This window comes from Dasypus novemcinctus, chromosome 13 (assembly GCF_030445035.2).
Source record: "Dasypus novemcinctus isolate mDasNov1 chromosome 13, mDasNov1.1.hap2, whole genome shotgun sequence".
NCBI lineage: Eukaryota > Metazoa > Chordata > Mammalia > Cingulata > Dasypodidae > Dasypus > Dasypus novemcinctus.
Genome location: NC_080685.1, coordinates 67,156,610 through 67,184,558, shown reverse-complemented (window position 1 = coordinate 67,184,558; position 27,949 = coordinate 67,156,610). Strand labels below are relative to the sequence as shown.

Below are 27,949 nucleotides of genomic sequence, written 5' to 3'. Positions count from 1 at the left end.
CACTTCTTTTTGGACTTCCTTCATAACCAGCTCTTCATTTGCACTGAAAGCTCTAGTCCTTCTTCTCTCCCCACTATAATCAGTCCATCAGCCTCCTTCCAACCTCATTTTCCCTCTTGCTTAGCATAGACCTCAAAGTGGGTCAATTCATGGATGCTCTACCTTACTGTTCATTCTATGCTTTCTCACCTTCCAGTGTTTCTACAGTGTCACCTTACAGCACCCTCCCTAAGTAGACTACATCTGTTTGCTCTTTTTCTGTCCCAAGGTTGCTGAATGTTGCTGAAGAAAGCATTGTCTCTGAGCCAAATGGCTCCAACCTCTATGACTGACTATTTAGCACATCCTCCATAGCAGTAAGTATTAACATATTGTATATTTCACAAGCCCAAATTCCATCCCTGACTTTTTTGCTCTTACTTTCATTTTTATGGAAAGGACAAAGTACATTTGATATGCATTCCCATTTCCCTTCTTATCACTCTAAAATTTCTGTCTTTACCCATGAATAGCTACTTAACTCCTCTTGGTCCCTTGATTCCATTTTTCATCTATTCTAGAACTTTGCTCCATCAATCCCTCCTACTCTGACCACATCTTCAATCTGTTTATTTCAACAAGCTGTTTATCATAAAACTGTCTTCCACTTCTTCCTTCTATGCAAAATGTCATAAGTCTATTTTTTTTTTTTTTTTACTTCATGATCACTTACTCAATATTCAACATTTTGTTCTATGACATTTTATTACTCTGTGCAACCTGGACCTTTTGAATTTCACCAAGGACCTCTTAGTTTCAAAGCCAAATGGCCTTTCCTGAGTTTTTATTTTTTTAAACTTGCTTTAGCATTCAATATTAAAATCTGATTCTTGATAACCTTTATTATTCCTTTTGCAACACAGCAGTTTACTGGTTTTTATCAACTCCTCAGATCATTTCTCCTCTGATTCTATTTTCCTTTCTCCTAATTATAAATGATCCTCCAGCAATCTTATTTTGGCCTTCTCTTATTTATATAATCCTTTTTGGGGGGAAATGTCATGCTTTGAATATTACCTACTTGTGGGTAAATCTCAAATCTATATATATATTTTTTATATATAATGCCTGTTTTTTTTTTTCCTTTTTTTTTTTTTAAATGTTACATTAAAAAAATATAAGAGGTCCCCCTATATCCCCTACCCCCCTCACCCGACTCCTCCCATGTCAACAATCTCTTTCATCATCGTGGCACATTCATTGCATTTGGTGAATACACTCTGGAGAACTGCTGCACCACATGGATAGTGTTTACATTGTAGTTTACACTCTCCCCCAGGCCACCCAGTGGGCCATGGCAGGACATACAATGTCCAGCACTGTCCCTGCAGTACCACTCAGGACAACTCCAACTCCTGAAAATGCTCCCACATCATATCTCTTCTTTGTTCTCCCTACCCTCAGCAGCTACCGTGGCCACTCTCTCCACATCAATGCTACAATCTTTTTCATTACTAATCACAATAGTTCCATAGTAGAATATCAGTTAAGTTTATTCTAATCCATACTCTATTCCTCCATCCTGTGGACCCTGGGATGGTTATGTCCACTCCACTCTATACTGAGAGGAGGCTTAGATTCCACATGGATAATGGAAGCAATTCTCCTGCTTGCAGTTGTAGACACTCTTGGCTCCCTTGTATGGTGGTTGACCTTCTTCACCTCCCTGTTAGCTGGCCAGGGTAAATCCAATAAACTAGATGGTAGGAGTTGCAAGTCTGTTGAGGCTCAGGGCCTGGCTGTCACATGGACAGTCCAGAGATTCAGGTCTCCTGAGTATACACCAACCCCAGCACCAACCACAGGTCCGGTAAAAGTAACAGAAGAGGGTGAGGAAAGGTCATATCTGAGTCCAACTCCACCACATTCAGAAACACAAAGTCCAAATATATATTCTTAGTCTAATTCTCTCTCCTACAGTGTAATTCCTATTTCCAAATGTCTATCCAGCATTTTACCTAAATATCCTGGTACCATGTTAAATTCAACACATCCAAAACAAAATTTACTTCCTTCCTTCCTAAATTGGGTCCTTTTCCAAGTTCTTCTCTTTTTATTACTCTTGCTACAATCCACTTAATCACCCAGAATGAGGAAATGTCATCTTATATGATCACCTGTAGGGAGCCACCCGCTGTGAAACCTATCTACAGCCTCCCACAACATGGCGGATCTCACAACATGGCGGAGTTCACAAATCTGCCCTGTCATTTCCTTATTCTTCTCCTCCCTGCTTCTTTGTTCTCCCCCTCCTGCCTCTACTCAGGTGACCACAGCAATACGCATGCGCAAGGGGTGAAACTCCGCAGATCCGGTGCGAACTGTCGGCCAATCCCCTCCTTGGACGTCTGCCAACCACAAGACTAGCCTATCACCTATATACACGTTCCCTTCCCTCTCTATATACCCCCGTGTTTTACTCCCAATAAACGAGGCTTGATCAGAACCCTGTCTTGCCTCCATTCTTCTCTCGACTCCTGCCCCTACCCCTGCTTCTTCCCACAGGCCCCTGGACTCGCCCCCGCCGAACAGGAGCAATCACCCAGAGTGAGTGTCAACTTAAATAACATTTAAGAGCAAAGAGAATAAGATAATACTCAGTCTCAGTGTCATTTTATACTCTGAGACTGCTATCTAATATTTCATATACACTTAATTACTTCCTCTATGAGATCTTTCATATCATCTGCTTCCTATACATTCCTACTATGACTTCTCTAGCTCAGCATCTTCTAATAGTAGCATACATTTGTTCCTGCTTCCAGTGTTAAGTAAAATAGAATGACTGCCTCCATTGGGTGTTGCTGGGAGGGACCCTTTTCTGAAAAAGATTTTCCAGAAGATAAAAACAATGGGCCTCTAGAGCCTTTTAAAAAAACTGGAACAATGTAAACCACTCTACAGAATTTCAGATAAGGAACACCTGGTGATAAAAGAATTTGGGCCCAGTAGAGATAGCTTATCAGAACGGATAAGCATTGCATACTAAACAATGTATATCTGTTCTGCACTTGGGAAGACTCCCCTACCACGTAAAGTGAAAGCTTAACATTAGCCAATCAGAAATTTTCCCCACTTGCTTCCACATTTGCCCTTGGAGGAGCTCCTTTCCACTTAAGGTTTGGATATTGCCTGATTCATGAATTGTAAACTACTCAAACTCCCACAAGTGATATTTTGTCTAATATTTTATTTTAATACTAGTAACATCACCTTTACTTTTCCTTGAAGGAACAACACTCTACTCTCAGCCCATACATTTAGATGGAAATGACTCTGGTTCAAGGATGCATATGAACCATATCAATTAGAACAGTGCAACCTCTTGGCCACTGTAATTGGTTCAGGGATGGATATGTGGCTCACTCTTAGCCAATTAAAGTCATGGAAATTGAAGTAAAGGACTTCAGTTATAAATACTGGGAAAGAAATTATTGGCAATAAAATTATGTCTCCCAGAAAAGGCATATTCAGGTCTCAACCCCTAGTCCTGTGTGTGTAAGCCCATTTGTAAATAGGACTTTAAAGGTGTTAAAACCCACCTTTAACCCAATATGACTGAGATCCTCAAAAAGCAATGGGAAGTGGACACAGAAGGAGAAGCTACAGAGAACAGCCAGAAGCTGAAAGATAACAGAACCTGGGAGAGAAAGAAGAGGCTGCTATGTACATTGCCATGTGACAAAAAAGCCAATGACCTAAGGATTGCAGGTAGCTAGTCTCAAAATACCAGCCTGTAGAGAGAAAGCAACACCTTGCTGATGCCCAGATTTTTTTTTTTTTATTAAAGATTTATTTTTATTTATTTAATTCCCCTCCCCTCCCCCGGTTGTCTGTTTTTCTGTGTCTTTTTGCTGCGTCTTGTTTCTTTGTCCGCTTCTGTTGTCATCAGCGGCACGGCAAGTGTGGGCGGCGCCATTCCTTGGCAGGCTGCTCCCTCCTTCACGCTGGGCAGCTCTCCATACGGGTGCACTCCTTGCGCGTGGGGCACCCCTACGCGGGGGACACCCCTGTGTAGCACGGCACTCCTTGCGCGCATCAGCACTGCGCATGGGCCAGCTCCACACGGGTCAAGGAGGCCCGGGGCTTGAACCGCGGACCTCCCATGTGGTAGACAGATGCCCTAACCACTGGGCCAAAGTCTGTTTCCCTGATGCCTAGATTTTGAATGTCTCCTAGCTTCTAATCTGTGAGCCAATAAATTTTCATTGTTTAAGCCAACCCATTGTATGATACTTATTTTAACAGCCTAGAAACTTAGACAGAAAACTTTCCTGTTGATGAGAAACTAGGAGGATGTAAGCCAAAAGCTGCAAGGAGACAACTTTCCACCCAAAGAAATTCCCCACTTTATGGTCAAGCTAAAAAAGAAAGCAAAGCCAAGAGACAGGCAAAGTCCTACTGGCCTCTGTTGAGCCACAGAAGTCAGACATGAATAAAGCCAACTATACTTTGGGACTTTTAAAGTACATAAGTCAATGAGTTATCTTTTTTTAAAAGCTTGAGCTAATTTGTTATTATCTGAAGAATTCTGACTAATGTGCCTTGATTATGTCTAAGGCAGGTAACTCCTCGAGGGAACTAAAAGTTCCTGATTATCTTTATAGTCTCTAGAGTGCTTAGTGCAACATCTTACAAATGCTAGTTTGTCAAGAGTATTTTTGAGTTAAAGAATGAATAACAGGGGATTCCCATATACCTAATACCCTTCCACTTTTCCACTCTTCCCTATTAAAAACCTTTTTTCATGCAGATGGTACATTTGTTACAACTGATGTACAAATACTGAAGCATTGCTAATAATCATGGTCAATGATTTACATTATGGTTTACCTTTTGGACCATACACTTTTATAGGTTTTGATGAAACTTAAAATGGCCTGTATCCATATTGCAAGCTCATGCAGAGCAAGTTTAATGGCTGAAAAATGCCCTATGTTCCACCTATTCTATTCTTTCCTACCTCTCCCCTTGGAACCTATGGTAACCACTAAGTTTCAACTTCTGAATAATAACATTGCAAGAATATTGAGGGCTTAATATACTGCTCTGTTTTCTTTTATTAAGCACTGCCTATGTTCTCGAGGGATTCTTCTCCCTCTAATAGCAGGAATCCCAGGATGGGAATTTAATATTTTCTTGATTATTACGTGGGTCTCCACCCACTGAGATTACACCCTATGACAAAATGAACACATTCATATTCCATAGAAGCCTGCCTCAGGTGTGCCGTATCCTGTATACCTCCCACACAGACACCTTACCAGTAACCCTCCCCTGTGATATTTGCAAAAGAACATTCCCACCATTGTAATTTTAACCCCAGAACGACAAATCTCCAGAGTTTACCCCTGCTTCTTACCCTGACCCTCTCCCCAGTTCTAACCAATTCCCCCACCCTACCCCCTCACAGACCAGCAGTTGGGTATATGGGAAACCCCTATATTCTCTGTGTAACTTTGTGTAACCTAAAGCTTTGAAGATACAATGAAAAAAGTAAGACACTGGGGAAATATATGGAAGAAAATGTCTCTGTACATACAAAACAACTGTTCTTACAGTGATGAAAGATATAATCACTAAAAAAAAATTTATTATTTCAAATTTTAAAAATTTTTTTGTATTTTGTTTGTTATTTTAAAAACATTATTATTTCATTTTCTTATTAATTTTATTTGGTTATTTTGTTGGTTTCATTTTTGGAGAGGTTTTGGGTCACAAAAGGGTCACAATTGTGGCAGAGGAAGATCACTGGTGTGGTGTAGCAGTTTGGTATTATTTATGAATTCCAAACTATGTTTGTAAACTGGTCTGTTCCTCTGGGCCTATCAGACTGTATTGGATTCAGAGGTTTTACTTTTACTTATTAAATTATGATTGAGGCTTTGATTGGGACACTTCAGTAGGACATTGAGTCCCAGTCCCCTTCATGGGCAGGGACTCACAGAGAAAACTATACAGCAGAGGAATCAGTTGGGAGTTTTGAGCTGGAGCCCTGGGAAGTAAACACACAGGATAAGAACACAGAGGAGTAGAGATGGCTCCATAGACACACCAGAGGACCTGGAAAGAGAGAAAGCCTGATAGTCTACTGCTGAGAACAGAACAGCTAAGCCCAGGGAGAAATGAGTTCCAGGAGAGAGACAAGACTTATTCCAGTCAACAGCTGATATTGGAATAACCTGGGACTATGGAGTCTTAAAAGGAAGAGGGAGCCTGAACCCTTGCAGATATCAGCAGCCACCTTGCTCCAACATGTGGCTTTGGTGAGGGAAGTACTTATGCTTTATGGCCTGGTAACTGTAAGCTCTACCCCAGATAAATACCCTTTACAAAAGCCAACAGATTTCTGGTATCTTGTATCAACACTCCTTTGGCTGACTAATACATGTGGGGTGTCAGTGATGTGATGGGGGGATATATGGGGAGGGTTCACCTAGGGCATGCCTCTAAGCATATGATTATGTTCAAGTGTACATGGAGCATTGTCTCAGTGGGTGAAGACCCATGTAAAAATGAAAAGATTACTGAATTCCCATTCTGGGAGTTCTGCTACATTCTCTATAGGACAGCAAGAATCCCCCAAATAGAAGAGCAGTGCCTCATGGAGGAAGACAGACTATTATGCCAGGCCTTTGATATTGATGATTGTACATATGAACCTTTTCTTCTGAAATTGAAACTGAGCCTAGTATTATATATTGCCTAAGAGTCTCCTCCTGAAATCCTCCTTGTTGCTCAAATGTGGCCTCTCTCTAAGCCAAACTCAGCATATAGACATACTACCTTTCCCTTGATGTGGGACATAACTCCTAGGGATGAGCCTCCCTGGCACTGAGGGATTATGACTAAGTGCCAACTAACAACACATCTGGAAAAAGACATTGCCCAAATGGGGAAATATTAAATACAAATGAATATTTATGGCTAAGAGATTTCAAAGTGTGGCAGAAGGTCATTCCAGAGGTTATACTTATGCACATATCAGCAGGATTTCATTGACTGCCATAGTAAACAGTGTCTCAAATAGAGAGCTACTGAGGGTTGTAGAGATATCTAGACACTATAAACAGGGCAGACAAGCTCAGGAATTCAGCACTCTGTCAGTGGGCCTTACTTTAGAATTTATGCTCCCGAGTGTAATAGAATTAACTTATTTACAATTTCCCTATACATGACTCTTCTGCCCCTTTTATTTGAACCTATAATTAGCATGATATTTGTTAATAATATGTCCCAGAGACTTTAATCTTTGGTCCATCCAAGTGCTAGTTGAGTTCTGAAATTCAGCAGAGTTGTAACACCTACTCTCCAGTTCATTGAACTCACTCAAGACAACTAACGAGATGATAATGGACAACACCCATCCCAAGGAACAGGAAGTGTCTACAACAGCAAGTAAGATAGTTCCATCCATCTGCCCCATGGGATCTAAGTGCCCTCTCAAATAGAAACAGAATGAGCTTCATCATCCTGAAATCCTCAAGATTAGGGAATGTACAATGGACTAAAGTAGACTTATTAATATTCTATTATAGACATTATTGTTCTAGCAATGGAAGAACTTTTATCACTGATATAAAGGCAGTGGCTACCTGATTCTGAGGAATGGGAGAAGGAAAAATAGTTGTAATATGGGGACATTTTCTGGACATTGGAATTCTCCTGCATGACATTGAAATGACAGATACAGGCCATTATATATTTTGTCATAACCTACAAAATTATGCAGGACAGAGTGGAAAGTATAGTGTAAACTATAGTCCATGGTTAGTAGAATGCTTCAATATGTGTTCATCAATTGAAACAAATATACCACATCAATGAAGAATATTGTTAATGGGGGAAAGTGTGGGAGGGGGAAGGGGTCGGGCATATGGGAATCCCTGATAATTTTTATGTACCATTTATGTAATCTAAAACTTCTTTTTACAAAAATTAACAAAAAATTTTCATGCAAATAGAATGAATAATACAAAAGAAAACAAACTCACGGAGTACATGGACATCATACTGAAGGGAATCTTCTCCAGCCTCATTCACAGCCACACATGTATATCTCCCAGCGTCTTCTACTTTAGTTCGGGGTATCTGCAACACTCGACCTCCTGAAAATATATCTCGATATGTTTATTTATCTAAATCTTAGCATGAACACAAATCACAAATAGAGATATAATTTTTAGGACTTAGGATTTTCTTACAAAGTTTCTGCTTCAACCAATGGTACAGTTTTAACCCTAGATATCACTTTTATAGCAAACAGCATTATTATTATTTTTTTAAAGATCAATTTTATGGATTGGATTGCCTAAGAAATTAACAGCTAGAATAGATTTTTTCTGGAGGGGGAATGTTACTCTGTGCAATTCATTATGTTCTATGTGGAACATTACTCTGCAGTGACTTTCTTGGTTTTACAGTTTTGAGCACATTTCATAGAAGTTTAAATGTATTTGCCGTGAGTTTACTGTTTCAAGAAAGTAAAATCTAGGAAAATAGAAGGTGAAAGTATACTCTTATATGTACAATTTGAAAGTTAGCTCTGTATATTTTCTTAAATTTTAGGTTGATATAATTTCAAGCTTAGTGAAAAGTTACAAGAAGTGTATAAAAAATATTCCCCCATGTTCACCAGTTCTTTATATTTCACTCCATTTGCTTTATCTCTGTCTCATATACATTTAATTTTTTTCTGAACCATTTGAGAGTGAATTGGAGACCTGGTACCCCTTTTTCCCTTAAATTTCTGTAACATGCATTTCACATACACAAGTAAAATTTCTTACATTACCACAGTACAATGATCAAAATCAGGGAATTTAAAATTAATAAAATAGTATTATTAAATCCATAGCCTATATTCAAGCATTGTCATTGTTACAATAATGTATTTTAGCTAATTTTCCCATCCCAAATGCATTTCAGGGTCACATATTATGTTTAATTGTCATGTCTATTTTGTCTTCTTTCATTTTTTCTATTTTTTCAAAATATTCATTTATTTAATACAGGCTAAATCTATAAAAGGTAAAATGTAATGACCTTAACTGTACACTGAGTTTTTGTAAGCTCTGTGTATTTTATTAAAATAAAATATAAGCCTTGAAAATATTGTATTTCACAATTTAAATATCTTTTCCATCAAAAAACTATGTAATAACTAAAATATTTTTAGTTCTTTACTATTTAAATAGAATAAATGTATTAAATAAACTGAATAGCAACTATTTGTAAATGTATTTTAGAATTTATCATTTATAATGTATAGACACCAAACTGATGATCTCATCTCACTATTAGAGAAATGGAGGCACAAAAAAGCCATGGGATTTTCTTAAATTGACAGAGTGATTTGTAGTAGATCTGAAAAGTTAACTAAAGTGTTCTCTCCTATTCTCAGCCAAAGGAACATAGACATCATTGACATTCAGTAGCCTAAATGTCAGTTAATTTGCATAGGTAGCAAACCCATTTGATTACATTAATAAATTAAAAGAAACACATTTTGCAGAGAATCCAATTTTCACCCTGTTCTTAGCAATCTTTACCTGGTAAAATCAATATCCTATCACTTGAGGTTAGAGGATGGCCATCTTTGTACCACGTCAGAGTAGGAGGAGGAGCAGCATTTGTCTCACAGTACAGAGAAATGGGATTGTTGATGACCACATCTTTGACTTCTCCACTTCTGCCTGTATCCAGCATGTTTCCCATTTCCCAGAGTTTCTGAAAACTTGGAGGAACTATGGAGGAAAGACATTAAATTTTGGTCACAAGTAAATGCCATTGTCAATCCATTAAACAATGGCTCTGACTGTGTTTTCAGAAGAGTGATTTGTAAATGTAATAAATTGGATAATATTAAAATATTTTCAAGTCCTTATGAACCTACCAATTCAAGTACCATTTAACCAAAAATAAAGTAGATAGAAGTTGGAACTGATTCTTAAGTGAAAAAATAAGAAATATGACCTGTGAACTTAGAACACTATTATTTTAAAATAGGGAAGCCCTACTAAAATAAGGATGGCTAATGAATATGATCACAGCAGTAAAAATCTCATTTTGAGGCATTATTAAAACAATTCTGGCTTAGGTGATTTGTCTTACTAAGTAGACCAAAGAAGTTATACATTAGGATTAACAACCCCACTAACAAAAATAATGGGACAGTCTCATACTTTTCTGGGGCACAAGTATGGCTTTTCTAGAAGGCAATTTGCTTGTACATAAAAGACACTAAAAGGTGCTTAATATTTGACCTACAGTTTCCACTATTAGGAACTTATTATGGAAAAAATGCCAAAGACGTGCAAAAATTTTATGTATAAAGATGTTCAGTGAAGCATTGTTTATAATTACTGAAATCTTGGAAACAACCCAGACATTCAACAACAGGAATCTGGTAAAAGAAATATTTGTATATTCAGCTAACAAAACAGGCATGGTTATTAAAAATCACGTTAAATAGTAACTTCAAGAGCAGCAATATCAGCAATAATAGCAAGCATCAATTCTTAAGCATTTTGCTAGAAGCATCACATACTTTATGTCATTTATTATTAACAGCAATTTCTATAAAGCATTATTTTAAAAGTGAGGAAACTGAGATGTAAAACATTTTAGGTAACTTGCCCAAGTCCCATAGCTTGTAAGAACCTGAATCATTATCCAATTACAAATCTGATTATTGTATCCTGTACTTCACCACATTCCTGACTTCCAAATTTAATAGTAGTAAAAATCTTCATGATATACTGCTAGGGAAAGCTAACGTAACAAAGAAACATGTTTGCTGTGATTCCAATTTTGAAAATGAAATATATATTTAAAAATATCAGAAGGAAACACATAAAAATGATAAAAGAGATTAATCCTGAATGAGGGGACAATTTATTTTTGTTAATTTCTTGTGGTCAAATTTCCAGTAATTAATTTATATTATTGTAAACAGAAAAATAAAACTATTCATAATAAGCTAAGACAAAATTCTTTTCCACTGCTTTTACAGAACATGAAACTTAAATTATATGACATAAACATATTAGTATTACCTTGTATATTCACATCAAAATCCAGTTCATCTTCACCTGCAATGTTAGATGCTACACAAGTATATCTTCCAGTGTCTGATAATTGAGCCTCCTTTATTTGAAGTGTGTGTCCATTTGCAGCAATATTAACATGATCGTCTGATTTAAGGGGCTGTGATTCAATTATAATAATGGTAGCGTTAAATATTCTAATAAATTCTCTGAAACCATGCGGTTGTTATTTTTATGATTTTTAAAATGAAAATAAAATTTTACATGAAATATTCAAGACAATAACTTAACTAAATTAAATGTAATGCTTTTGAGTAATCATATTTTTATATAATGAAAACTGTAGCTGATATAGTTTACAATTGCACTAGGTTTTGGTGAGTGGTGTATTTATACATGTTTATGATAAAAACATGTTCTTAGTAATGATATCTGTTTATCTGTGTTGGAAAAAATATTTTGGCTGATCCTGTATGGTATTAAAAAATATATTTCCCATGATGATTTTGTAGAAAACGTTAGAAAATTTCTATGTAAGATTGAGGGCTTTAGTAATTTGATTTGATCTGAAAAATGACAATTGTCTACCCAGAAACATCATTATCTTTTCACAAATGGAAAATGTTAACCTTGAAATATTTATTTAATGCTTTATTAAAATTACCACACCTAATAGAACATTAACTTTCATATATTTATATTATGATGCTTTATTGATAACATTGTCTATACCTAATAGAATATTTCTCATCTTATAAACATTTCCATTTACACTAAACTCCTTTCTTTCATTGATGATTTTAGCTCCCAATATGAGCCATACCCCGACTTTAACATTATCAATAACCACACTCCCTTCCTAATCTAGTTTCTCTGGCCACCACCTTCTAATTTTCTAACTCACTTCCCCTAGCATCCCAAATCCAACAAGTTTTTGACCTCATTGTAAGAGTTCCATGATTCATTGAACTTGCAATCTTTTCACTGTCTCTCACCCTCATGACCTCAATACCCTTCTTACCCAGAGAAGGATCTATCATGATAAAAACACTCCTAGTATAAACCCTTAACTCCTTTGTCTCCTCTCTCTTTATTTTACTCTTCTGGCAAAACCCTAAAACACTGGTTAAAGCCAGTCTCTGCCCATTCTAACATCCCATGGTCTACCCAAGAACATCCCTCCGTCAAGTGTCTTCTCTTTCATCTATATCATCATCAATTTATTTCTTTTCACTATATGATTTTAATCTATAAACAACATATTAATTTTCCCTTTAATAGAAATCTCTCTTGACAACAACATACCCCCAGCTGTTAGCCATAATATTCTACTCTGCTTTGCATCTAAATTCCTTATGAGTTTTCTAAACTTGTTATCACCAGTTTCTTTCCTTCAATCTTTTCTTGAATCTCCTCCAATCAGGCTTTTACAACCTGTTCTTCACCGAAATGACTTCATCAAGTTCATCAATGAGGCCCATACTGCTAAATTTATTGGTTAATTCTGTTTTTATTTTACCTGATCTATCAGTGGCATTTCACACAGTTTAACTTGCTTCCAATTTGAAATACATTTTTTGCCCATGGATTTTGGTGCAATCACACTCACTGTTCCCTAAACACTAAATGTAGAAGAATCTCAGGGTTTAATCCTCATATGTCTCCTCTTTCTATCTCAACTCACTCTCCTGGTAACCTCAGCTAAAATCTTGGATACATCATTGACTCACACTCTGCATCTAATCTCACTGCCTACATCTTTGCAATAGCTTCATATCTGGACTTTTCTGTCCCCAATAGAAAAGCCAATGTAATTCTTTTAAAACCTTAGATAATGTCACTTCTCTGTTCAAAACCTTCCAGTGGCTTCCCATTACATTCAGAATAAAAGATAACTGGTCTACAAGACAGTATGATATGCCCTTCTATAACTTTTCTGCTTGCATCGTCTGTGTTCCTATTGATTGGGCACTCCAGCCTAAATGCCTGAGTCTTTGGCCTTCCTATTTTTTCTGTCCTTCAGTTTGTTCAAGTTTCTGTTCAAATACCATCTTGTCAGTGAGGACTTCCCTATTTAAATAGTAACTCCCTTCCCACACTCCTTATCCTCCTTCTTGATTGAGTTTTCTCCATATGATTTACATGGTTTGAATATTTTACATTTTTTCTTTATTAGAAAAATTGTAGAACAATCATACATAAAATACAGTATTCTTATATGCCACTCTATTATTAACACCTTGTATTGATATGGAATATGTGTTACAATTGTACTATTTATAATTGTACTATTAACTTTAGTCCATGTAACTTAGGGTTCACCATTTGTGAACCTGACATTTCCCCTTTTACCCACATTCAGATATACATTTCGGTGCTCTTAATTATAATCACAATGTTGTGACACATTATACATTTTATAGGTTTGTTTAATTTTTGTCACCGCCAACTAGAATGAAAACTCCATATGGGCAGGAATTTTTGACTGTTTCCTTTATGGTTACCTAAATAACCATCACCTAAAATAGTATCGGTCTAATAGAAGGTACGCAATAAATATTTTTGAATTTAATGAAAGAATTAGCATATCAATTATGCAAAACAGCATAATTAAAATTTACTGTGCCAAAAACCACTTCAGAATACAGTCAGTATCTTTAGTGGCTTTTCTCTGCTTCACTCAAGTAGTGTTGCATATTTGAAGAGTGAAATAATAGAAGAAAGGATACAGAAAATAAGCAAAAAGCAGCATTTCTCTGTACATATACTAGAGGACCAATCCCAAACCCAGACAAAACATAGTAGTTTAACTAGAGCATCATAACTGAGTTATTTTCAGAGTCTGGATTTGAAACTTTAATTTAACTGTTCATTATGAAATTAAAAATCAAAACAAAAACTACCTCATTCCTAATACAATTCCAGTCTTTATCCAGTCTTTATGTGTATATGTGTTTATGTGTGGATGTATAGTAGCTATAAGAAATGAAAAGTTTTAGAGAAAAAATTAAAAATAAAACATGATTTCAAAGGAAAAAATTTTGTTTCCAAAAAATTCAGATATAATTGATTTTGTACCATGAAGTGTGTTTGTAGTCAGAAAAGAAATTATAAACAGAACATGGTAGGAGTTCCATATTTTTCCTTTTGCAATGGCTTCCAGATGAAACTTGCTTATTTTATAAGAGATGACTTTTTTCCTAGCTTCCAGTATTGCAAAACCCATCTGGGCTTTGAAAAAAATAAAGCTATATCTTTTCTACATCTTAAATCATAACTAAGACCTGAACTTCTACAATTGGAATTTAACTAACCATTTGGTTGATTATGTGTAAAACAGGACAAACAGCAGCTTAGCTATTTCACATCTGTACTAAGCACAGTGTTAACAGCAGTAAAAAAAAAATCTATTTTTGGTCTAAAAACACTAGCACATATGTCTTTAAAGCATGCAGAGAAAAAACGCAGTTGAGTGAAAAATAAGGGTGTGTGGTCTGAAAGTCAGCTCACAGAACTGACGGCTCTTCCCTTAATGTGAAGTTTTGTGTTGTCACCAGTTAATTAATTGTATTGAGCATTTAATCATGTTCTTCAGCTTTTTCTCCAACTTGGAATATGAAAAATATTACCTTTTTGTAAAAGAGTTAACAATATTTATAGAGACTTCTGAATAAACTCAGTACTTACATTGCACCTATCATTCTAATATGGTTTAGCATGGTTTTGCAATTCTTCTCCACAGTTTACTTATTTACAACAGAGAAACTTTTCCCTAACTTCTCCAGTGGGAAGGTGGCCAGATTTTCACAGACAACTGCTAATGTACACCAAAATAATCTGACAAACTTTTCAGTGAAGGGGTAACACTAAAATAGTTTACCATGGTTCGGTTGTGTTTTTTTGGTTTGTTTCCCTCTGGAGTCTATCTACATGGGACTGTGCTAGTTTTGAAGGTCATATTAATTCTCTGTGTTACAGTGTATTTTTTTTTAATTGACCATTTTAGTACTTAAAGAAACCATAAGCAAATGAAAGAAAAAAATGTGACTGACCTGTCCATCCTTGTACCAGCTGAGGGAAGCAGAGGGAAGTGCATAGGCTTCACACTCCAGGGTTAGGGTATTGTTTACTTTGATCTTTACTTCTTTAGGAGAAAAACCTGGCCCCAAGAGTTCTCCTTTATTGATTATGGGTGGAACTGCATAAAAATGAATATTTAAAAAGTAAGCATTATTTTTCTAAACAAACTAAGGTTCAATTAGCAAACTTATCAGGCTATAGTAGAGGTATTTCAATTGCTCTGCTTTCTTTTCTTCAAGGACCTAAATTAGTATCTTATAAAAAAGGAGATACAGAATGTGAAGGAAAGTATCTGTCTCTTTCATCATTATAATACTGCCAATTAAGCTAAAGGCGGCTTCACAGAACAGTTAGGTTCATTTGTTCCAGGTCCACAGACACAGTCCTAGCATGACACATAAAGGGCATGGTCATCAAAGGACTGAGTCAAAGAACAACAACAACAAAAAACAATCAGAAGGATATACAGGGGAGCGGACTTGGCCCAGTGGTTAGGGCGTCCGTCTACCACATGGGAGGTCCGCGGTTCAAACCCCGGGCCTCCTTGACCCGTGTGGAGCTGGCCCATGCGCAGTGCTGATGCGCGCAAGGAGTGCCGTGCCACACAGGGGTGTCCCCGCATAGGGGAGACCCACGTGCAAGGAGTGCGCCCCGTAAGGAGAGGCACCCAGCGCGAAAGAAAGTGTAGCCTGCCCAAAAATGGTGCCACACACATGGAGAACTGACACAATAAGATGACGCAACAAAAAGAAACACAGATTCCCGTGGTGCTGACAACAACAGAAGTAGACAAAGAAGAACATGCAGCAAATAGACACAGAGAACAGACAACCGGGGCAGGGGGTGAAGGGGAGAGAAATAAATAAATAAATCTTTAAAAAAAAAAAAAGAAGGATATACATCCCTTATGAAACACACACACAAACACACACAAACCACTGAAATGTAGGTCCCATTAATGGTACTACTAGCTTTGCCTTTTGCTTAAAGATTAATGTACATTGGAAGAACTCAGCACTTCTCATGGATTCGTCTTGGGGCTGTTGATTAAAGCATATGCATTTGAACAAGTTTTGTTGATGAAGGAATTATAACTAAGCCCAGAGGATAATTCAGAAGGAAAAATAAGGAAACTTAGAAAGTGCCACTGACAAGTTTTCCAACAAGAGTTTAGTAAGGAGATTCAATAGGATCTCACACTTTTAAGTAATTGAGGTCATGGGTACACTGTTTAATTCAACTACCATTCTTAATGAAGAGAACAGCATAAACAACAATCTTTACTTATGAGTATAAATATTTATGTACCCAAAATGAAAAACAGGATTGAAAAAAATTAGAAAAATTGGGGAAGATATGAAAACATAATGTCATTCAGAACTTACTGTAGACCTTCACTTCATAATGCTTTATCATTTCCCCAGCCTCATTAGTAGCTACACAAGAGTATCTTCCAGCATTGTCCTCCTGTGCATTTAGGATCTGCAGAGTCCTACCTCCTGAAAAATCATGGGACATCAGAGCATCTCTGAAATCACAATGGCAGCAGAGTACGTACAAATCACCACCATTTTAGTTCTTGTTATGAACATATTTCTTCTTATTTATGTCAATTCTGTGATAAACATTTGACATAAGACAAACTGCAATATAGGTGGGCACTGACGGTGTGTAATAGCAAACATTAAGTCTTCATCTTTCCTCTGTGGTAATGACACATAAACCCATTTCTGTCCCTTCTAGGCATCTGTACACCATTCTAACTAAGGCCCTTATTTCACTCCCTTTATAAACAGGTCTTCTGCCTTAATCATCTCCCTCCTCTCATTCAGTTGGCAAATCAGTAAGATTAACCTTACTAAACACAGCTTTTAGTATGCTATTTTCCTCTTTAAAAGTCTTCAGTGTTTCCTAATTGAACAAAGTGTTAAGTCAAAACTCTAATCCAGGCATTCAAAACATGACTCCTGCTCAATTGGTGTGTGTGTGTGGGGGGGTAGTCTACCTATTATTACTTGGACATGGCTAAGCCATTCTCACTTTGTGCCTTCCACACACTGGTCTCCCTGATGGATCTAAAACTTCTCAATTTTAACCAACTAAATTCTAAAACTTCCTCTAAAGTTTGTTTCAACTTCTGACTTTGCAACAAAGCTTTTCTTGACCACTTTATGCCATAGTAACCATTCTTTCTTTTGAATTCTTATAAGACTTGCCACTACCCCATTTATTATATTCCACAATTATTAATACTCTGTGATTATTCACACATTCATGTTGCTCATTAACTTTTCATGCATATTTTCTCTTTTCCACATTAGACAGTAAGTTTCATACAGCCAGTGATCACACATTTTAATCCTTTCTGTTTCCAAAGTGCCAGGTATTAAGGAGGAATAAATAAACTCTATCTAAACACTAACTTTCCTTCAAGGTTCAATTCAAGAAGAAATTACTTTATATCCTTTACCAGCAATTTCTTATACTGTGCTATTTATGTATTACCTTTTATTTAGGTATTCTACTACTTTTTCAAAAATAATTAGGTACCTTAGATCACAAGACATATGCAAATAATTAAAAATTAAAATATCAAGAGAACATAATACAAAAAACAACACAGGTATTTTCATAGAAAAAAACCTAATGATTCTGCTTTTGTACAATAAAAGATGAAGCAAATGCATCTTGTGAATCTGAAGTTAATTAAATACCTGGAAGAATCCGTATATTTTGATTAGATTCTAAAGGGGCTCCATCCTTAAACCAGGTAATCGTAGCTGGAGGATATGAGTAAGCTTCACAGACCAAAGATGTGGGGCTATTAAGGATAACAGTGACATCTTCAGGACTGCTATTACTGTTGACACCAGCAATTGTAGGAGATACTGAAAAAGATTTAAAATTTGATGAAAGAGATACACTTAGAACTTTTTCTATTTGTACATATCTAAATTTCTATTGTACCTATTGATGTGATTCCATTTCCTTACAGTTACAGAAAACAATTGATTATCATTCTTGTTCTACACAAAAGGAATGTAAGTCCATTAAAAGCTCACAGAGTAATAGAGTGGATATCACATAAATAAATAATGGGGTATTTGTGTAGGGAGGCACGGCGTTCAATCCAATCTGGGGAGTGGAGTATAAGGTCCCTGATGTGGAGATGTTCAAAGTGAGCCTTCAAAAGATTAGTGGTAGCTAGCAGGTAAAAGAGGGGAGACTAGTAAGAAGACAGAGGGTATTATAGGCAGAGGAGAGGAAAACAGTGAGGAGAAAACAGGAAATATATACAGGATGGACTTAAGGACTTTAATATTGGAAGCAAAGACACCAGTGAGGAGTAGGTACGTTCATAATGAGGGACTGAACTAGAGCATTGAAGGAAGGCATAAAGAGGAGGGAGTAATTTAATATTTAAGAGGTAGGTCAATTGGTCGGACTTGATAGAATCTGGGGGTTCACTGTCAAAGACAACTTTTAGCTTTTTTGCTTGGAAATGTAGTTTAAATGAAATGAGGCATCAGAAATAGAAAATACAGTATAGTTTGCTCATTTAGGAGGGGAAGGTTGTTTATTCAGTTCTGCATGTCATGAATTTTGAGTGCCCATGAGAATTTCAGGTAGAAATGTCCAACAAGCAGTTTATATAGGAATCTGAACGTTAGGGAAAAAATCTTGTGCTTCAGATAGGGATTTCAAGTCACCAGTTGATAGGAGATGATAATTAAACTTCTGGTAATGAAGGCTATAATTCAAAGAGAATATGAGCAGTAGAGTAAGGGCAGACTAGTAGGAGCCTTAGGGTTTAAGAGATGGATCATATAAGAGATCATAAAGTACAGAGAAAAGAAGCAACCATGTGGTTACAATAAGGAGAGATGGAGACAGTAAAAGGCGAGGCTACAGATAAGGCATAAGTACAAGCAGTAATTATTAACAAGAAGGAGGATAACTCATGCTCTGGGAAAAGAAAGGGTAAAGTACTGAGTTTATGTCTAGGTGGATTAGAAGTTGCAAAAGCTCACACTTAAGTAGCCTCACTTTCATTAAGTTAGTGGAAAAGAAGACTTTGATTCAGATCCCCAAGTCTTTAGTGGATAAGAGGGAATGGTAAGGAAGTAGGTAAATAACCAGGAAGGGGTGGGAGGAGGTGGTATGGTCAGAGGGAAAGACTTGAGATTCCTGGGAAGAAAGAACGAGTGATCTCCACCTCCCTAAATTGCTTTTGTTGCCCATTAGTCCAGAGCTGCTCTGATTTAGCCCCTCCAGAGAGTAAAACTGGTAGTTAAGAGAGCAAGTTCTGGAGTAGGCATTCCTGGGTTCAAATCATAGATTCTAGTTATGGTGTATAATTGTTGGCAAGTTACTTAAGTTTTTGTGCCTTGGTATTTCTCATCTGTAAAATAGGGATACAGTAATAATGCTTAAATTTTAAAGTTTTTGGGAGGATCAATTGAGTTATCATATGTAAGATGCCTGGAACATAGTAAGCACTCTAATTTTAGTGATTTTGATGGTACCAATGATGATGTTGCCTTAGTATGCCAGTGGGGGCAATTACCTGGCTCTATGAATTGAAGAAAGAGATTTGGAGATACCCACTACGTCTTAACCAGACTTTCTATCAGTTTTATTCAGTCCCATGCCACACCCATCTTTAAAGGGACCTAGTTCTGCCAATTCATGAGACTTAATAGGACTGTATAGGAATTGAGGGAAAAATTAGTTTTAGTTTTTTTTTAAGCAGATTTTTCATCTTTAGGCACTTAGTTTTCTATGTTCTACACATCTCCTGTCCAAAATGGTATTCACTAGCCATATGAATTATCAAGCTCTTGGAATGTGATCAGTGCTAAACATGTTGGAATGATAATATCTTGAATATATTGGGTTAAATAAAATATATTATTAAAATTTAAAAATGAGTGGCTTCAACTGGAGAGGGTTCCAGGAAAAATGATATGTCTAGAAAGAGTCAGATTTCAATTAAAGCAACAGGCTGGATAGAGTTTTAAGTCAGGTTTCCAGAGAGCAGAGAAGACAGAATTTGAAGATAGGTCAGTACTGGGAGATGTCAGTGGTGGGATGAACGAGCTATGAGGAATTTAGAACTTTAGGAGAGGGAATAGCTACGGGAGAAGAGAGGTAATTCAGGACTGGGCATTTGCCTTTCATACAGGGATAATAGGCATGTTTGTAGGTAACAACTCGCGAAATCACAATCATATTTATTCACATATTATGTCATTCAATTCTATGTGTTAGGTGCTAGGGCTAAATCCAATACAAAGAAAACAAGGTTTTGCTCTTGGGAAGTTTATAGACTTATACAATTATTGTTTTAAACACTATTCATTTAGCACTCATTTATACATTATATAGTATGGTTTAATTTTTCTAACATATACATCATCACCTCTCTCATAAACTCTCCACAGACTAAGCAAAAACTACCACCCCCCCCCCCCCGCAAAAATGTGGGTGGCTATTCAAATACAGGTAGGTGAGCTGGTTTTAGTAGAATGAAAAGTATTTTGACATTATTAATTAAGTAAAATACATGAGGGCAGTACATTTTAAATTTCAAAATATGAACTGAAATTAAGAAACTATTTTGTCATCCTCGAAACATAAGCTTAACTTTGATGCTGCAAAACAGAATGTACCCATATACTCATTTATTTCATTCCTGGTCCATAAAGGCTAAAACATGGAAAATTACAAATATCAGCAGAGTACCACAAAGGAAGGCTCCCAAATACTGCCTTGAGTCTCATTCACTATCTATCTGCTTCTCTTTGGAAAGTACTCTCCTTTATTCTTTTTTATTTTAAGGAGGTACTGGGGATTGAACCCAGGACCTCATACATGACAAACAGGGGCACAACTACTAAGCTACATCTGCTCCCCAATGACAGTTTTTTCATTTGTTTGTTAGTTTGGTTTGTTTTTAGGAGGTACCAAGGATCAAACCCAGGACCTTGTACATGGGAAGCAGATAGTCAACAATTTGAGCTACATCTGCTTCCCCCTTTATTCTTTTTTTTTTTTTTTTAAAGATTTATTTTTATTTATTTAATTCCCCTCCCCTCCCCCGGTTGTCTGTTTTTTGTGTCTTTTTGCTGCGTCTTGTTTCTCTGTCCGCTTCTGTTGTTGTCAGCAGCACGGAAAGTGTGGGCAGCGCCATTCCTCAGCAGGCTGCTCCCTCCTTCGCGCTGGGCGGCTCTCCTTATGGGCGCACTCCTTGCGTGTGGGGCTCCCCTACACGGGGGACACCCCTGCATGGCAGGGCACTCCTTGCGCGCATCAGCACTGCGCATGGCCAGCTCCACACGGGTCAAGGAGGCTCGGGGCTTGAACCGCGGACCTCCCATGTGGTAGACGGACGCCCTAACCACTGGGCCAAAGTCCGTTTCCCCCCCTTTATTCTTTTAGTACTGCTTACTTAATAGTTATCTTATTCACAATTGTGTCCCCAGCATAAAACACAGTTTCTTGGATATAGTAAGTATTGCATATGCAATGAATGAATTTATGAATTAAGTAATAAGTGAAAGGAAAAATAACTACTGCATACAAGTTCTGATTCTCCTATGTAAGGACATTCTGTGTGTAGAAACATTAAGTACACAGAGAAAGAAAAGAATTTAGCCTACAAGACCTCTGTGATTCTTTAAGATTTTTGAAGAAATGTTTGCACTTACCAAACACATTAAGACTGAAACTTTTGCTCTTGTCACCAGCTGTATTGGAAGCCAAACATGTATATCTTCCTGTGTGTGATACTTGGGCATTACTAATTTGAAGAAAACGGCCACCAGACATAATGTGGTGGTCCTCATCTTCTTGGAGCAGTTGCCCATCTTTGTGCCACGTTATTTCTGGCACTGGATTCCCTGTAAGAAAAAGTCATTTCTGAGAGTTGGCTACAAAACATATGCCTACAATTGATGAAACTTGAAAAGAGGGGGATGTTTTCACTCATTTGTCTTTTTAAATAGCTTACTTCCAAAATAATGCAACAACTGTTGATTTTAAAATAAATTTGCAAACATGACCTCTTTTTTAACAATAATGATTACTGTGGTGTTTTGAAACTATGAACCCCAGAAAAACATGTACTTAAATCTAATTCATTCCTTTGGGTGTGGATGCATTGTAACCAGAACCTTCTAATGAGGTTTCTTCAGTTATGGTATGACCAATCTCAATCAGGATGGGTCTTAATCCTTCTACCAGAGTCCTTTATAAGAAGATGAAATTTGGACAAAGAGAGAGAAAATGCCACAGAAGAAGCTGAAATCAACAAAAACTGGAAGAGAAGCGAGAGAACACAGATGCTGCCATGTGCCTTGCCATGTGGCAGAGGAGTCAAATATCACTGGCAGCTGGTCTTCTGGAAGAAAGCATCGCCTTGATGATACCTGATTTGGACATGTTTCCGGCCTCAAAACTGTAAGCTTATGAATGCCCATTGTTCTTGGAATTTGCTGGAGTTGTCTAGGAAACTAAAGCAGTTATGCCATAATTTTAAGAAGTACACAAAGATTAACAAACAATTTCATATGCTGATTATTTTTGTCTATAAGTGAATTGGTTCTAAATTGGTTTGACTAAATTTTACCATATCTTAGATTCTTATAATTAAGAAGTTTTGGAAATGGTTTACTTTAAAAAGAATGGAGCATGCATTTTTTATTAAGATGATCATGAACATTTTTTATTTCAATTTTTACATATTTTTATTAATATATATCTTTTAAGATTTTATTAATTTTTTAATTAAGTTCTCTCCCTTTTCCCTCCCCCCACTTGTCTGCTTTATATGTCCATTTGCTGTGTGTTCTTCTGTGTCCACTTACATTCTTATCAGCGGCACCGGGAATCTGTTCTCTTTTTGTTGCATCATCTTTCTGCGTCAGCTCTATGTGTGTGCTGTGCCACTCCTGGGCAGGCTGCACTTTTTTCATGCTGGGTGGCTCTCCTTACAGGGTGCACTCCTAGTGCATGGGGCTCCCCTATGCAGGGAACACCCCTGCGTGGCATGGCACTCCTTGTGCACATCAGCACTGCATGGGGGCCAGCTCATCACACGGGTCAGGAGGCCCTGGGTTTGAACCTCGGACCTCCCATGAGGAAGGCAGATGCCCTAGCCGTTGGGCCAAATCTGCTTCCCATTTTTTTATTAAAGTGTATCATTCATACGTGAACATGCACAAACAATAAATGTATAGTAAAGATTGTAAACTTACAAAATAAACATACATAACATCATATATGGGTCTCATACATCACCTCTCCACCAACACGTTGTATTGTTGTGAAACATTTGTTACAAATTATGCAAGAGCATTGTCAAAATATACTACTATAGTCCCTTTCTTACATTTGGTATATTTTTCCCCCAACCCACCCTATTTTTTAAAAATATATTTTTTTTTACAGAGGATGTGTACTTGCAAAACAATCATACACATGTGTAGAATTTCCATACAACACCCCTTCACCAACACACCACACCATGGTGGAACATTTGTTACAGATTATGAGATAATATCATCAGACTATTACCACCAACCATGGTCCATAGCACACTTTTTCCATATGCCTTCATTATCAACACAGTACATCTTTGACATTGATGCAAGAATATTATGGTACTGCTGTTAACCACAGTTTATCGGTCACTCCAATTGCAGTTTTCCCATGCCTCTCTACATTCCCACCACCCTGCAATAGTGTTGTACATCTGTTCTAGCTCACAGAAAGACCCTCTTGCATTTGTACCCTCAACCACAATTCTCATCCACCTCTGGGTTTACTGTGTTATTCAGTCCCTATTATTCTTTAGCTTTCTTTCAATTGACATTTACTTCCCCAGACTACCCTTTTCAGCCACAATCCCATTTATAAACCAGTTGTTACTCACTAGAATATGTTATCATCAACTCTATCCATTTCCACACTCTGACAGTCAAGTTAATTAAAACGTTTACACATATTAAGTATTAGAAGTTCTTCTCAACCTTCCTTTTATCTCCTAATAACCTATACTCTAGGTTTTAACTCCATGTGTTTATTCTTTGTATTTAGTTCATATTAATGAAACCATGCAATATTTGTCATTTTGTGTCTGGCTTACTTCACTTAGTATAATGTTTTCAAGATTCATCCATGTCATCATATGAGTCCCGATTTCATTTCTTCTTTCTGTAACATAGTATTCCATCATATATATATATATCATATATATATATATATATATATACACCACACTTTGTTTATCCATTCATTGGTTGATGGACACTTGGGTTGCTTCCATCTTTTGGCAATTGTGAATTAACACTGCTATGAACATCAGTGTGCAGATGTCTGTTCTTGTCATAGTTTTTAGTTCTTCTGGATATATTCCTAGTAGAGAAATTGCTGGATCATATTGCATTTCTATATTTACCTTCCTGAGGAACTGACAAACTCTTCCACAGAGGCTGCACCATTTTACAATCCCACCAAGAGTGAAGGAGTGTTCCTATTTCTCCACATCCTCCCCAGCACTTATTGTTGCCTGTTTTTTTTAAATAATGGCCATTCTATGCAGTGTTACATGATATCTCATTGTTGTTTTGATTTGCATTTCCCTAATAGCTAGTGGTAGGGAATATTTTTTTTCATGTACTTTTTGGACATTTGAATTTCCTCTTTAGAGAAAAGTCTATTTAAATCTTTTGCCCATTTTTTAATTGGATTGCTTGCTCTTTTATTGTTGAGTTGTATGGTCTCTTTATATAGAATGAAAATCAAACCCTATTCAGATATGTGGTTTCCAAATATTTACTCCCCTTGAGTGGGCTGCCTTTTAATGGTCCCATTTTAATTTTTTATTTCATTTATTTGAAACACAGAAGTGTTTACATTTGAGGAGATCCCATTTATCTATGTTTTCTTCTGTTGCTCATGCTTTTTGTGTAAGGTTTAAGAATTCACCACCTACCACCAGGTCTTGAAGATGAATTTCCCTACTTTTTCTTCTAGGAGCTTCATGGCTCTTGCTTTTATATTTAGGTCTTTGATCCACTTTGAGTTAGTTTTTGTATAAGGTGTGAGATAGGGGTCTTCTTTCTTTCTTTCGGCCATAGATGTCCAGTTCTCCCAGTGCCATTTGTTGAATAGACCGTTCTGTCCCAGCTGGGTGCGTTTGACACACTTATCAAAACTCAGTTGGTCATAGATGTGAGGATCTGTTTCTGAAACATCAATTCAGTTCCACTGGTCTATGTGTCTGTCTTTATGCCAAAACCATGCTGTTTTTACCAATGCAGCTAGATAATATGATTTAAAGTCTAGAAGTGAGAGTCTTCCAACTCTCCTTTTTAAGATGTTTCTGGCTATTTGGGGCCTCTTACCCTACCAGAAAAATTTGATAATTGTGTTCTCCATTTGTTTAAAAAATGCTGGTGAAATTTTTATTGGGATTGCATTGAATCTGTATATCAGTTTGAGTAGAATTGACATCTTAATGATATTTAGTCTTCCAATCCATGACCATGGAATGTTCTTCCAAATATTTAGGGCTTTTTAAATTTCTTTTACAATGAATACAAGTGCTTTACATCTTTGGTTAAGTTTATTAATAAATATTTGATTCTTTTAGCTACTAATGTAAATGGAATTGTTTTCCTTCTTCCTCAGATTGTGCATGATGAGTGCATAGAAACGCCACTGATTTTTGCGAATTGATCTTGTATCCTGACACTCTGCTGAAATGGTTTATTAGCTCTAGCAGCTTTGTTGTAGATTTTCTGGGACTTTCTATATATAGAATCATATCATCTGTGAATATTGAAAGTTTTACTTCTTCCTTTCCAATTTGGATGCCTTTTATTTCTTTTTCTTGCCTGACTGCTCTAGGTAGAATCTTTAGCACAATATTGAACAACAGTGATAATAGTGGGCTTCCTTGTATGGTCCCTGATCTCAATGGGAAAGTTTTCAGTCTTTCACCATTGAATATAATGTTAGCTGTGGGTATTTCATATATATCCTTTATCATGTTGAAAATGTTTCCTTCAATTCCTATCTTTTGTTGTATTTTTTATCAAGAAAGGATGCTGTATTTTTTCAAATGCCTTTCTGTGACAATCGGTAAGATCATGTGATTTTTCTTCTTTATTAATGTGGTGTATTATACTAATTGATTTTCTTTTGTTGAACCACCCTTGCATACCTGGTATAAAACCCACTTAATCACAATCAATAATTATTTTAATATGTTGTTGGATTTGATTAGCTAGTATTTTATTGAGGATTTTTACATTAACTACATTGGAGAAGAGGGCCTGTAATTTTCTTTTTTTGTAATATCTTTAACCGTCTTTGGTATTAGGGTGATACTGGCTTCATAAAATGAATTGGTGGTTTTCCTTCTTGTTCAGCTTTTTGGAAGAGCTTGAGTAAGATTGGTATTAAATCTTTGAATGCTTGCTAGAACTCACCTGTGAAACTGTCTGGTCATGAGCTTTTCATTTTAGGGAGCTGTTTGATGATTGTTTAAATCTCTTTACTTGTGATTTGTTTGTTAAGGTCCTTAGGGTCAGTGTAGATTGTACATTCCTAGGAATTTTTCCATTTTGCCTACATTGTTTAGTTTTTTGGCATAAAGTTGTTCATAGTATCCCCTTATGATCTCTCATTTCTGTGGGGTCCGTAGTAATGTTCCCATTTTCATTTTTTATTTCACTTATTTGCATCTTCTCTCTTTTTTTCTTAGTAAGTCTAGCTAAGGGTTGTTGATTTTGTTAATCTCTTGAAGAATCTACTTTTGGTTTTGTTAATTCTCTATTGCTTGGTTTTTTTTGTTGTTGTTGCTGTTGTTCTCAATTTCATTTATTTCTGCTCTGATCTTTGTTATTTCATTCCTTCTACTTGCTTTGGGATTAGTTTGCTGTTTTTTTCCCCTAGTTCTTCCAGCTGTGTAGTTAGGCCATTGATTTTAGCTCTTCTTTTTTAATGTAAGCATTGAGGGCTATAGATTTTCTTTTCAACACTGCTGTAGGTTCTGTTGTCCTTTGTCTTGAGATATTTATTGATTTTTCTAGAAATTTCTTCTTTGACCCAGTGATTACTTAAGAGTGTGTTGCTTAATCTCCATGTACTGTGAATTTACCTTTTTTTCTGCCAATTTTTTATTTCCAACTTTATTCCATTATGATAAAAAAATTACTTCATATAATTTTGATTTTGTTGCATTTACTGAGATCTGCTTTGTGCCACAACATATGGTCTATCCTGGGGAAAGATCCATGATCACTTTAAAAGAATGTATATCTTGCTGTTTTGGGGTGCAATGTTCTGTATATGTTTATTATGTTTAGTGCATTTATCATATTATTCAAGCTCTCTGTTTCTTTATTGATCCCCTACCCAGATGTTTTATCCAATGCTGAGAGTGGTGTATTTTATTGTAGAGATGTCTATTTCTCCCTTCAGTTTTGGGAGTGTTTGCCTAATGTATCTTGGGGCATCCTTGATAGGTGCATATCCATTTCTGATTGTTATTTTTTCCTGGTGAATCACTCTTTTATTAATATGTGATGTTCTTCCTCATCTCTAATAACAGTTTTGCTTTTAAAATCTATATCTTCTGATATGAATATAGCTACCCCAGCTTTTTTTTTGGTCACTGTATGCATGGGATATCTTTTTCCAACCTTGGACTTTCAATCTATTGGTATCCTTGGACCTAAGGTGAGTCTCATGCAGACAGCGTATAGATGGTT

The 27,949-nt window shown here is 36.6% G+C and overlaps 1 protein-coding gene across 1 annotated transcript in view; it reads right to left on the bottom strand.

Annotated features, from left to right (window-relative positions):
• The window catches only part of HMCN1 (hemicentin 1), a 515,334-nt gene that overhangs the window by 112,449 nt on the left and 374,936 nt on the right, over positions 1 to 27,949 (bottom strand). Inside the window, exons 49-55 of the mRNA XM_004468435.5 lie at positions 21,878 to 22,069; positions 17,882 to 18,055; positions 16,553 to 16,666; positions 15,140 to 15,285; positions 11,097 to 11,247; positions 9,591 to 9,785; positions 8,034 to 8,147 (exon numbers count right to left, since the gene is read on the bottom strand). Coding sequence (XP_004468492.2) covers positions 8,034 to 8,147; positions 9,591 to 9,785; positions 11,097 to 11,247; positions 15,140 to 15,285; positions 16,553 to 16,666; positions 17,882 to 18,055; positions 21,878 to 22,069 — 1,086 coding nt within the window. The remainder of the gene's footprint in view (positions 1 to 8,033; positions 8,148 to 9,590; positions 9,786 to 11,096; positions 11,248 to 15,139; positions 15,286 to 16,552; positions 16,667 to 17,881; positions 18,056 to 21,877; positions 22,070 to 27,949) is intronic.